Genomic DNA, 12,225 nt, shown 5'->3' with positions numbered 1-12,225 from the left:
GCGGCCTCATCACTGGAGTTCAGACATTTACACACTTGTGCGCTGGACTAAGGACGTGTTCTGGAAAGGGACTTGAGGGGGATCCCCAGGAAGATGTCCCAAGAAGGAGGCTGGCAGTGCAGGACGAAGCAGGGCCAGCTGGCCCCTGGGTCAGCACCCCTCCAGCCACGACGGCCCGTGGGCTTTCGTACGGGGGCGGGGGGTGATCTGTCTGAAGGACGTAGGTGATGGTGGGCTTCCCATCTGGAGAGCTGGAAGCAGGAGGAGGACACTCCAGCAGCGGCCTCCCAGGCAGGGCAGCCACAGAGCTGGGGACAGCTCTTGACTGGGTGAGGCCCGGCATGGGGTTTCCCAGGGCTCCTGCAGGGGCCTCCTGAGGGAGCCCCTGGGGTCACTCCACAGTCTGGGCTTTCTGTAGTCCAGTGGGTCAGGGCTCCAAGCACTAGGAGAGATCCAGGGATGCGCTTATGTTTGGGCCACCCCCGGTGGACTTGTTCGTTCAGCCCCCTTCGTTTCCTGGCCTGCTCTACTTACATCTGTTTGTGGAGAATTATTACACAGAATCTAGAAACCAGCTTTCCCTTTTCTCCCAGGGTTGGAGCCCAGGAAGCAAACCAGCACTGCACCCTAGATTTCAGCCAGAGGACGAGAGCCCTGCCCTCAGCTTTCTCAGACCAGCCCTGGAGTAGGTGGCCCGGGGAGACCTGGGCAGTGTCCCTGCTTGTCCTGCAGACTGTGTGGCTCTGCAGATCTCTAGATGGAGGAGGCACAATTCTCTAATGCTGGACAAGGACACTGGTCATGGAAACTCAACCCAAACCTTGAATCGTGATAGCATTTGAGGCAGCCCGACCAGCGTCACGTGAACCTGAAAGGAATCAAGATATAATTTATTTTGAAAATAAATCAGACACTTTCAGAATTTGAGCATAAGAAGTTAACATGTCTGATGCATTGGAAGTGACATTTTCTCTACAGTGGGATGGTGCTGAAGGGATTTTTCCAGTTGGGATTTTCAATCATAATGGTACTTAGACATACTTTTCTTTCTGCCTTGTGTGTTGGGGGAAGAGCGGGGATGTTCCTAACTTTTAAAAAGTTCCACCTTCTTCATGAGCATTCTGGAGGAAGACACCATTAGGTCTGGCCCTTAGGAGACCCGCTGAATACTGGCCACAGCAGAGGTTATGGTGTTTGAAGCTCCGTTTCTGTGTAGTGACTGACCCCAAGGAGTGCAGACATGTCACCCCCCACATCCCCACATCCCCACATCCCACGGCCATCTCGCATGGAGCCCTCCCGGCCGTCCTGGGGGGTGCACGGAGCCCTCGCGGCCGTCCTGGGGGTGCACGGAGCCCTCGTGGCCGTCCTGGGGGGTGCACAGCCGGGGAGGGGAAGCCAGGGGCTCCTGCGGTTCTGGGCGCTGTGTTCCAACCTGTTCAGCACTCATTTAAGTCAGGAAGACAATTCAACGGCTGATGCTCTCCTCAGAAACCGCTAAACAAAAATGTAACAAGAATGATGCCAGGATAATAGATGAATAAAACGTGCTGTATACATCCGAGGGAATGGTTTTCAGCCTTCAAGAGGAAGGAAATTCTCACACATGCTACATGGATGCACCTTGAGGACACTCTGCTGAGGGCATAAGCCAGTGAGAGAAGGATGAAAAGGTCCGTATCTGAGGTCCCCCCATCGTCAAATCCACAGAGACAGAAGGTGGGACACTGGTTCCCAGGGCTGGAGGGGGAGGGGTTACCTGAGGTTCCCCCATTGTCAAACGCACAGAGACAGAAGGTGGGACAGTGGCTGCCGGGCTGGAGGGGGGAGGGGTTATCTGAGGTCCCCCCATTGTCAAATCCACAGAGACAGAAGGTGGGACACTGGCTCCCAGGGATGGAGGGGGAGGGGTTATCTGAGGTCCCCCATCCTCAAATGCACAGAGACAGAAGGTGGGACACTGGCTCCCAGGAATGGAGGGGGAGGGGTTATCTGAGGTCCCCCCATTGTCAAACGCACAGAGACAGAAGGTGGGACACTGGCTCCCAGGGCTGGAGGGGGAGGGGTTATCTGAGGTCCCCCATCCTCAAACGCACAGAGACAGAAGGTGGGACACTGGCTTCCAGGGATGGAGGGGGAGGGGTTATCTGAGGTCCCCCCCATCCTCAAACGCACAGAGACAGAAGGTGGGACAGTGGCTCCCAGGGCTGGACAGGGAGGGGCAGCTCCCGTTTCATGGGTACAGAGTTTCCGTCTGGGAAGATGAAAATGTACTGCAGATGGATGGTGGTGATGGTCACACAATATGAATGTACTTAATGCCACTGCGCTGTACTCTTAAAATGGTTAAAATGAACTTTATGTATATTTTACCAAAATGAAAAATATTTAAAAACAAGAAAGAAAAGAAACATGCCTGTGGGGCAAGAAGCATGGGAAGGGCGGGGACAGGGGGGAGAGTAGGGGAGGGCAGGCGCAGGGGGAGCACAGGGGGAGGGCAGGGTGGGGAGAAGGCAGGGTGGGGGCAGGGAAAGGGAAGGGGGAGGGGAAGGGCAGGGAGGGGAGAGCAGGGGCAGGGGGAGGGCAGGGTTGGGGCAGGGGAAGGCAGGAGGAGGGTGGGGTGGGGAGAGGGCAGGGCGAGGGCAGGGGGCCGGCGGAGTACCAGCTTGAATGAAGTACTTGAGCACCCCGGTGAGCTGAGGGTCCTCGCTGACGTTAAGAAGGTGAGGGAAGGTCATCCTCTGCCGCTCCTGCAGGAGAAGTGGAGAGGGTGGGTGTCACCAATCCGCACCAGCCCACTGGGGAGAGCAATACTTCTTTCCCGTCTCTGTGCACCTTGTCAACCCTCCTGGGGAGGGAGGAAAGCTGAGAGGGGCTGGGGCATTGCTGATGGTGGGGTGGAGTCTCAGGCAGGCCAGCCGTCAGGAGTCTGAGTACATCTGGACAGGACAGTTCCAAGGAGCTGTCTCCCGGCTGCCCTCCCCAGCTGTCTGCATGCCCCGCTCTGGTCCCCTGCCTGGGCAGCCCCTCCCCATGTCTCCATGCAGCCTCTCATTCTCCCGAAGTGCTGCTGGCTGGCTGAGAATCAGATGTTGATGGCAAAAAGTGGGGTATGGCACGAACCCTCGCCTGGCAACCTGAACATGTCATTCGTCCACACAAGGATTGTTGTGGCGTAGGGATTTGACAGTAAACAGAACGGGGATGATTATGCAGCCACGAGGAAGACTTTTACAGCTTGAAATCCTCTCTGACAAAGAGTAAAGAGGGCAAAAACCCTTCCAATTTTTACTGTATATGCAGAACCCAAAATCCCGTATTCCTCCATGTGACCCTAATTGACCCTTGAAGCTGAGAGTCGCAGCCACCGCTTACACAGAACGTGACTCAGTACAGCCCTGTCTGGTTTCCTGATGCCCCAGACCCCACCCTCCTCCACCCCCCAGGCCCTGAGGTCGTAGTTAGGCAGTATGAGGTTCCGGAATCCCCAGCTCCAGTCCCCTAGTACTCCAGGTCTGATCCTCGACTTTGGGATTTTCCCAGGGCCTCGTGGCCACGGGGAGTGGGGTGGGGTGGAAGCCCGGGTGGCCAGGGGAGGCCGAAATTCACATCACAGCCCATTTAGGGTGTGATATCATCAGCGAATGCCAGGATAGACACCCGGCCTCACGCCCTGCCAGGCCCCAAGTCCTCCCCGTTTCCCTCGCTGGCATGCCCTGATGTTCTCTCCCTAGCTCTGCCAGTAGCATCATTACCAGTCACACGTTACACATTCACCAAAAAAGCCTCGCCACAGTCGGGCCTGGCCAGCCGGACTGCAGCCTGTGCCTGGCCCCCTGCCCTGGGCTCAGCCTCCGCAGGTGGCGGAGGTGAAGCTCACCTGGGCCTTCTCCAGCAGGTGTGCCCAGGTCACCTGATCAGGAGTCCCCAGCTGCTGCTCTGCCTGGAGACAGGCTGACGGCTCTGGAAAGAGGGAGGCATTTTAAGCAGCGGGTCTGCGGTGCCAGGGGGAGGCACAGGATAGCTAGTGTGTCTCCGGCTCTGTTCTCAAAGCCCAGGATCCCGGCAGCAGCAGGAATGCAGCACACTTATGCGTGAAGACGAGATCTTTCGGTAAGTCCTACAAAGAGGACTTTTAATTCCCCTCCTAATTTGTAAGACGTTAATGCAAGAAAGTCCTTTAAGGGGGAGGCATGAGTTCAGTGTTCTGTCTCTTATTTTTGTACTTGCTCAGGCTTGTGAGGGCGTTTCATGTGATTCCTTGCTACAGGGAATTGCCATGGGGTCGGGGGTTCGGGAAGAATCATAGGCTTACACTGTTTTCCACGTAGTCCGTGTCTGTGCTTGAGAGCAGTGGGGGTTATGTGCTACGTGTAGGTCCACATCTGGCATGTCCAGTTTTTGATGGTACGGAGATTTGTGACAGGCAGAGCCAGGCCCAGGCCAGCCATACACACGTGTGCACTGATTCTGATTTAGGGAGCGCTTTGTTGAGGCTGAAGCCTCAGCGAGTCGGGTCGTGTGCCTGGGAATGGGCCAGGTGGGGCTCGGGGCTGGCCCACCCTCTGTCTGAGCCTTTGGGTAGCCTGGCATGATGGGTAGGGCACGGGGTGCAGGAGGTTCTGCCACTACCCGAGGGTCCCCAGGAGGGAGGGAGCCCGTTCAATATTGCTGCTCTGATACCGGACGTTCGTGCCAATTTCACCTCAGTAGTTTTATTTTACCTTTTTTTCCATCTCATTTTAAATCATTAATGAGCATAAAACGATATATATCTTTATGCTGCCAAACTGCAGTCGAAGGTCTGTACCTATCACAGGGGTTCTCGATAATTGCGCATGTTGGAATCACCTGGGGCCCTTTAGCACTGACGGCTGCCCGGGATTCTGGTTTATGAGGTTGGGCGGAGCCCTGTCACCAGGTGTCTGGGATGCACAGCCAGGGTGGAGCTCTGTCTTGCTGGAGGTGGCCAACCCTCCATGGGCTTCCAGCGTCATCTCTCCGCAGGAAGCCCTCAGCGGGCAGACATCAGGTGGCCACTGTCCAAATCCGGTAAGGAAAAACATCCTGGGAGAAACAATGTTCTCAAAATAAAAATGAGGCTGGTCACGGTGGCCCACGCCTGTAACCCCAGCAGTTTGCGAAGCCGAGGCAGGAGGATTACTTGAGCCCAGGAGATTTGAGGCTGTCGTAAGTGGTGATCACACCTCTGCACTCGAGCCCGGGTGACAGAGCGGACCCTGTCTCAAATACTAAATAAATAAAATGTTAATAAAAATGAGAGTAAGGGCGGGTGCGATGGCTCACGCCTGTAATCCCAGCACTTTGGGAGGCCGAGGCGGGCGGATCACGAGGTCAGGAGATCGAGACCATCCTGGCTAACACAGTGAAACCCTGTCTCTACTAAAAATACAAAAAATTAGCCAGGCGTGGTGGCGGGCGCCTGTAGTCCCAGCTACTCGGGAGGCTGAGGCAGGAGAATGGCGGGAACCTGGGAGGTGGAGGTTGCAGTGAGCCGAGACTGCGCCACTACACTCCACCCTGGGTGACAGAGTGAGACTCTGTCTCAAAAAAAAAAAAAAAAAATGAGAGTAAGATGACCATCTTAAAATGCAGGGCTATTATTTCTCACAACTGCAAGTGAGTCTACGTTTATCTCAAAGTTTTTTTTTAAAAGGATGGAACCACAATATCCTGGACAAAGCCCCAGTGCTCCCCACTGTGCCCCAGCCACCCCTCAGATTCAAATCCAGGTGCTCCCTCCACCCCCGGCCCCAGGCTTCGGCCAGGTCAGACCCCCCCGTTGCTCAGGGCATCGGCCCCTGACTCGGTTTACCTGACATTATGGAGTTTCTGCATCAGGGCAGCAGCTTGCTGTTCTCCGCCCTTGACTTTCTCATCAGTGTCCAGGTGTTGACCACTGCTTTGTTCCGGATCTTTTAAGCCCTTTCATGTGCAAAGATGGACACGCTCTTAGGCTTGGAGCCCCTTGCTGGAGCAGCAGCACCCCCAGGGCACACTCAGGTCTCCCCCCACCCCCCTACCCCCCAGATGACTTGAGATTCCGCACCAGGTCTGGTTCCGTTCAACCATTAAGACCGAAGTGACTTGAATCACCTGCACAGTTCAAATAAACACGTGCAGCTCAGCCAGGCCGGACCTCAGCCCCTGACGTGTCCTGGGACCTGAACACAGTCAGCCAATTGGGCTGACTTGGTTAACCTAAGAACCTGCCCAATCCCTGTGGCTGCTGAAATTAACTCCTGGCCTGGAGGCTGTCCGGAGGCTCTGCTCTGCGCGTGCGCTGGGCTGGGAGGAGCCTCAGAGGTGTTCCAGGTCACTCCTTCCGATGTCGTCAGAGAAAACAGATGCCACCAAATATTGCATGGGATATACAGTAAAACATGCCTTGTTCTCTGAAATTTCAATGTAACCAAGCACCTTGTATTTTTATTTGCTAAATCTGGTAGCTGTACCCCTTTCGATTTACACAGGGGAGATGGAATCAGAGTTTACAAGTCCCACGGGCTGTGGGCACCATTTTCTCTTTCCTCTGTATCACATGGTCTCTTGTGTAAAAACTGGGAGCAACAGATTTGCATCTGATAAGCAGGGAGAAAACAAACGTTCTGGATACTGCTTAAGGCAAAATTCGATCTAAAGCTCTGAGCTTGGGCTGGGCATGGTGGCTCACACCTGTAATCCTGGTACTTTGGGAAGCCGAGGAGGGAGGATCACTTGAGTCTGGGAGGTTGAGGATGCCATGAGCCATGATTGTGCCACTGTACCCCAAGCTGGGTGACAGGGTGACACCCTATCTCAGAAAATAAACATAAAACCTGAGCTTGTGTCAGATGCTGGAAGAAAATGCCTCATGGTGTGCCACAATACCGAGGCTGTGCAGTGAGGAATGAGAAGGAAGACATTTGTCACCAACATGCAAGTGTTCCTGTGCTGAGAAGAGGGCCAGAGAAAAGACCAGAACGGGAGGCAGCTCCTGGGTGGCACAGTCGTAACCACAGTTCCCAAGCCTCACTCACACACCAAGCAGAACTCTGCTAGGCACAGTTCACACATGACCTCCTGCGGTCCTCTCCCCAGCGCTGTGAATGAGGAATGCTGGCTCAGTGTAACAGGTGATAGGGGAGAGGTTCTATTTCTTGCCCGTGGTCACAGCTGCTAGGGCCAGACTCTGTCTGACCTCTAAGCCCATAGACCTGGTGAATGACATATCAGGGCTGGCAAGTAAGTTTCACCTCACATGCCAACTCCAGCTGCCCAGAACCAGGCCTGACAGTCCCAGTCTCCTGCCCGGACTCGGTGGGGAGCTGGGCTGGTGGATTCCCACGGTCAGCCTTCGCCTAAGGAGGGGTAGGCAGCATGTGGGGAGGGTCCTACCATGGCCACAGACTCTCCTCTCCCCACACCTCCCTTTCTTAGAAGGTTCAGGAGAGCAGACTTGGTACGAGCTGCAGAGGCCGAGGAGCAGGAACTCGCCTTGGTGACAGCCTCCCGTAGTGCTGACCAAGTGGACCTGTCTCCCAGCCAGGTGGGTGGGAAGGAACCTGGCAGTGACAGCCCCTCCCTCCCTGGTGACTTCTGCGGCCATTAGGCCACCTCCACAGACTGCAGTGTGCAGAGTGGACCCTGGGAAGTGCGGTAACTGACAGTGTGGAGAGCTGGTCTGTGCAGGGGCTGCAGGGCTGCCCAGCAAGTGGCTCTGACCGAGGAGCTGTCGCTTACAGAGCTCATCTTCATTTGTCATTAGCACAAAAATCCCCATGCCTGGCACCATGCCCTGTGTGACAAAAGGAGAAAGCTGTGAATAGCCGTGCTATTCGGCAGGAAAATACAGGGACAGATCAAACCAATCACATCGGGACCAGCATCCGTGCCGCCCCCATCCCTGAGCCCCCAGTTCTGCTCCCATCCAGGACCCAGTGACACAGCCCTGCCCTGAGGCTCCGGGTCTCCATTCTTTCCCTCGTGTTTTAGTTACTTTCATTCCTCTCTCTCAGGTCGTTTTGTTTTCCTCCTGGACCCCCTTCCCAATGCCAACCCCTGCAGTCTAAGAGCACTGACAGACTTTGCTAGATTTAGAACGTAGAACCACCATGGATGATAAATATTCACAGACGTACCTTTCCGCATATCTTAATGTCGATAGAGTTTCCTCATAGCAGATGTCAGCTGGACTTACGGCTGCGATCTGTGAAAACAGCCCTTTCAGACTTTGTTACTTATAGAGGAGTTTATTGTTATTAAAGCAGCTCGTATTCACAGGGCAGTTTGGCATCTTGTAATTTATGATATTGTTCCAACTTTACAGTTTAGAAATGGTGGCTTAGAGGGATGCCTGAGGCCACTTGCTGAACTGGGGCTCGAACCCACCCCTGCCTAACTCATACCTGTGCTGCCAGCTGTGAGACTGACCGCCCTCGGGACTGAGTCCTCCGTGGACTCCCTCAGGGGCCTGAGTGACGGCTGAATGTTAGTCTCACAGAGACCTTGCTCGTTTCGTGACAGCCACTTGTATGGTTTCAAGTCTGGCTGTTGACTTTATTTATACTTACATTTTTTTGAGACAGGGTCTCACTCTGTCACCCTGGCTGGAGTGTGGTGGAGCAATCATGGCTCCCAGCCTTGACTTATTGGGCTCAGGTGGTCCTCCCGCCTCAGCCTCCAGAGTAGCTGGGACTACAGGCATGCACCACCACACTCGGCTAATTTTTGTGTTTTTTGTAGAGACAGGGTCTCTCTGTGTTGCCCAGGCTGGCGTTGAACTCCTGGGCTCAAGGGATATGCCCACCTCAGTCTCCCAAATTGCTGGGATTACAGGTATGAGCCATTGTGCCTGGCCCTGACTTTGGATTGATTGTTCCAGAATTCAGAAAAGTTTTCAACTCAGAAGCAAACTTAGTGATGATTGGGTGGGCAGGTCACTGAGGGTGGCTGAGGGTGGCTGTGGCAGCTGCCATGTGGCAGCACATCCTCTGTGGGCCGGGAGGCCCGGGACCCAGAGCTCTGGGAGCCCGGGAATTATTTACATTTGTCTAACTTCACAGCTTTTAAAGCTTGTTCGGTTACGCCATCTCATTTAATCATCATGGCAATATTTTCAGGTGGATTTTTATCACCACTAAAAATTAAGGCTGTAAGACATTTGTGTTAAAACTGGGATTGGCGCCATAGAGACTGGAGAGCTTGGCTGTCGGCCTTGCAGGTCCTCTGTTCTCTTTGCTTCTTGAGATAATGGATGCCCATGCTCGGCCTCTCCCGAGCATGCTCCTTTGTTAAAGCTTGTGGGTTCCCGAGATGATGGATACCCACCCTCGGCCTCTCCCGAGCACGCTCCTTTGTTAAAGCACTGCACTGCCCTCAGGCAGCCCCTGTCGAGTCTTGCAGGTCTGGGCGTCTCGGTGGCTTGGCACACATCTGCTGAGACCCACTAGGTGAATGTTGTAGGTTAACGTTCAAAGAGCATCTTACAGGCCTTCTTGTGTCCCAGGTTTTTGGGGGGATGTCCCGTTGAGGCCCACAGGTAACTGACAACCAGAAAAACTTTAAAATGAAGTATTGAAACTGGTCAGGATTGAGTGATAAAGAGTAAGGTTGTGTTTTACTGTGGATTTTGGAGAGAAATGCATGTAACTGGTCCCAACAGGGAGGATTTCTCTCCTAAGCAGGACAGCAGAGTGGAGGCCAGCGCCAGGCTGGGGGCAGAGTTCACCCCATTTTGTCCCTCCCTGCAGCTGAAGCAGAAGAGCAGAGTCCTGATTTTAACACATTCCACACTGTACCTACTTGGCAAACATTCCATAATGGGATTCCAGAGCCTTTGCTGAGATAACGCAGTGCAGCTGCTCTCCAGGGTGAACACACAGTCACACTGATTTCCAGCCTTGCCGGGGATGACTGCTAACTTAGAATAACATGACATTGCTAGTTGTTTTTTTTTTTTTAATGGTACTAGTTTTTTTCCTGATAATAAAAGTAACATATATTCCTTGTAGAGAACTTAAACTACAGAAAAGAATAAATTTAAAAATTAGTAATACAGAAACATTGTTTGAACATTGTACTAGAGTACCAGAAGTTACGAGATAATGGTAGGTCATCATTTGTTAGTCCTGAGGGGGGAACCAAACAAGGCCAGGTGCAGTGGCTCATGCCTGTAATCCCAGAACTTTGAGAGGCCGAGGCAGGTGGATCATCTGAGATCAGGAGTTCAACCCTGGCCAACACAGTGAAAACCAGTCTCTACTAAAAAGAAAAAAAAAAATAGCCAGGTGCATGCGTCTGTAGCCCCAGCTACTCGGGAGGCTGTGGCAGGAAAATCGCTTGAACCTGGGAGGCAGAGCTTGCAGTGAGCCGAGACTGCGCCACTGCACTCCAGCCTGGGTGACACAGCAAGACTCCGTCTAAAAAAAAAAAAAAAAAAAAAAAATTGCTAGCCTAGGTCAATGCAAAGTCCTGTGTTATATTACAGGTGTATTGGGAATAATTTAATCACAACAGCAACAACAATAACAACTATAATAGCAGAATCAGTGTGAAATGTTGTAAGAAAGCTATTTTACCAAAGCGGTTCTGCTGTTCCCACCCAGAGCTGACTGGAGCAGTTTGGTCAGAACAGAATCTCTGTATGGAATGTGCAAGACCTTCTTCCCCATAGCTGCATCAGCCAGAACACTGAAAGAAAAAGAAGATTCAAGACAGAAAAAGAATGCCTCAGGAAGAAATCCACCTCCCTTGGGATAAGTTGGAAATGGCTCCCACATCCCCTCTTTGGCCGCATAAGCCTGACGATCATATCCAATAGTAGAGATGCCTTCTGTCATCGATGCTGGAGTAAGCTAGCTAACCACGGGCCTGACTCCTCCAAAATAAACCCTAGAGAAGCCATAACCTAGAGAAGGAAGCCCAGGTCTGAGGAACAAACACACCCACACCTGCGAGGAAAACACGAAGAGCCTGCAGGCTACCATAGTTTGTGGGTAGAGAATGAGCTGCAATTCAAGGAAGGAGGTGCCAGGCCTGGCAGTGTGCAGATAGGTTTGGGGGGTAGTTTTAGGGTCTTTTCTTGCCTCTCTCTCTCATGCTGCCTTAAGATCCCATAAAGTTAGGACCTCATCTGACCACAGCCTCAGGATAGGAGTGAGTGAGAAGCCCCTGCCCTGCTCCAGGGGCCACAAAGAAAGCAGTGTTGGCACTGAAGAGAGCGGGGAAGAGTGCAGGGAAATCCCACCCGTGAGAAATTATAACCACAAACAGGACGGGCACGGTGGTTCAGCCTGTAATCCTGTAATCCCAGCACTTCGGGAGGCTGAGGTGGGCAGATCACTTGTGGTCAGGAGTTCAAGACCAGCCTGGCCAACATGATGAAACCCCGTCTCTACTAAAAATACAAAAAAATTAGCCGGGCGTGGTGGTGCGTACCTGTAGTCCCAGCTACTCAGGAGGCTGAGGCAGGAGAATCCTTTGAACCCAGGAGGCGGAGGTTGCAGTGAGCCAAGATTGTGCCATTGCATTCCAGCCTGGGCAGGGACTCCGTCACACACACAAAAAAAATCACTACTCCATAAAGTCATGAAGGCCAAGGGCTTCCAAAGAGGAGGAAAAGAAATAGGTTTACACTCGGATGCAACAACATAGTGAAACTGGAGAACACCAAAAACAAAGAGAAAAGCTTAAAAGCAGCTGGGGGAAAAAAGACAGATTATCTTCAAGAAAAAGCAGTTAGACAACCAGTTGACAATAGAATTCTTTCTGTGTGGAAAGAAACTACTACCCATCTAAAATTCCATACCCAGCAAAAATATCTTTTTAAGAATGAGCTGGCTGGGCGCGGAGGCTCAGATTTGTAATCCCAGCACTTCGGGAGACCAAGACGGGAGCATAGCTTGAGCTTAGGAGTTCGAGACCAGCCTGGGCACTGTGGAGAAACCCTGTCTCTACAAAAAAATACAAAAATTATCTGGATGTGGTGGAACACGCCTGTGGTCCCAGCTACTTGGGAGGCTGAGGTGAGAGGATTGCTTGAGCCTGGTGGGGTAGAGGCTGGAGTGAGCTGTGATTGTACCACTGCACTCCAGCTTGGGTGACAGAGTGAGACCCTGTCTCAAAAAAATAAATGAGGTAAAAATAAAGATATTTCAACCTAACAAAAACAGATTGCCACCAGCAGATTATCACTAAAGGAAACCCTGAATAATACACTTCAAC

General features: G+C 52.6%; 1 protein-coding gene across 1 annotated transcript in view; it reads right to left on the bottom strand.

The window, feature by feature from the left end:
* Positions 1-12,225, bottom strand: part of LOC101149556 (kinesin-like protein KIF28P) — a 71,481-nt gene that overhangs the window by 24,429 nt on the left and 34,827 nt on the right. Inside the window, 4 exon segments of the mRNA XM_031015372.3 lie at positions 2,614-2,739; positions 5,842-5,946; positions 8,142-8,209; positions 10,581-10,692. Coding sequence (XP_030871232.2) covers positions 2,614-2,739; positions 5,842-5,946; positions 8,142-8,209; positions 10,581-10,692 — 411 coding nt within the window.

The sequence above is a fragment of the Gorilla gorilla genome, chromosome 1 (assembly GCF_029281585.2).
Source record: "Gorilla gorilla gorilla isolate KB3781 chromosome 1, NHGRI_mGorGor1-v2.1_pri, whole genome shotgun sequence".
In the NCBI taxonomy this organism is placed as follows: Eukaryota; Metazoa; Chordata; class Mammalia; order Primates; family Hominidae; genus Gorilla; species Gorilla gorilla.
Note: the sequence above shows the minus strand (reverse complement) of the source record. Positions and strands in the feature narration are given on the sequence as shown.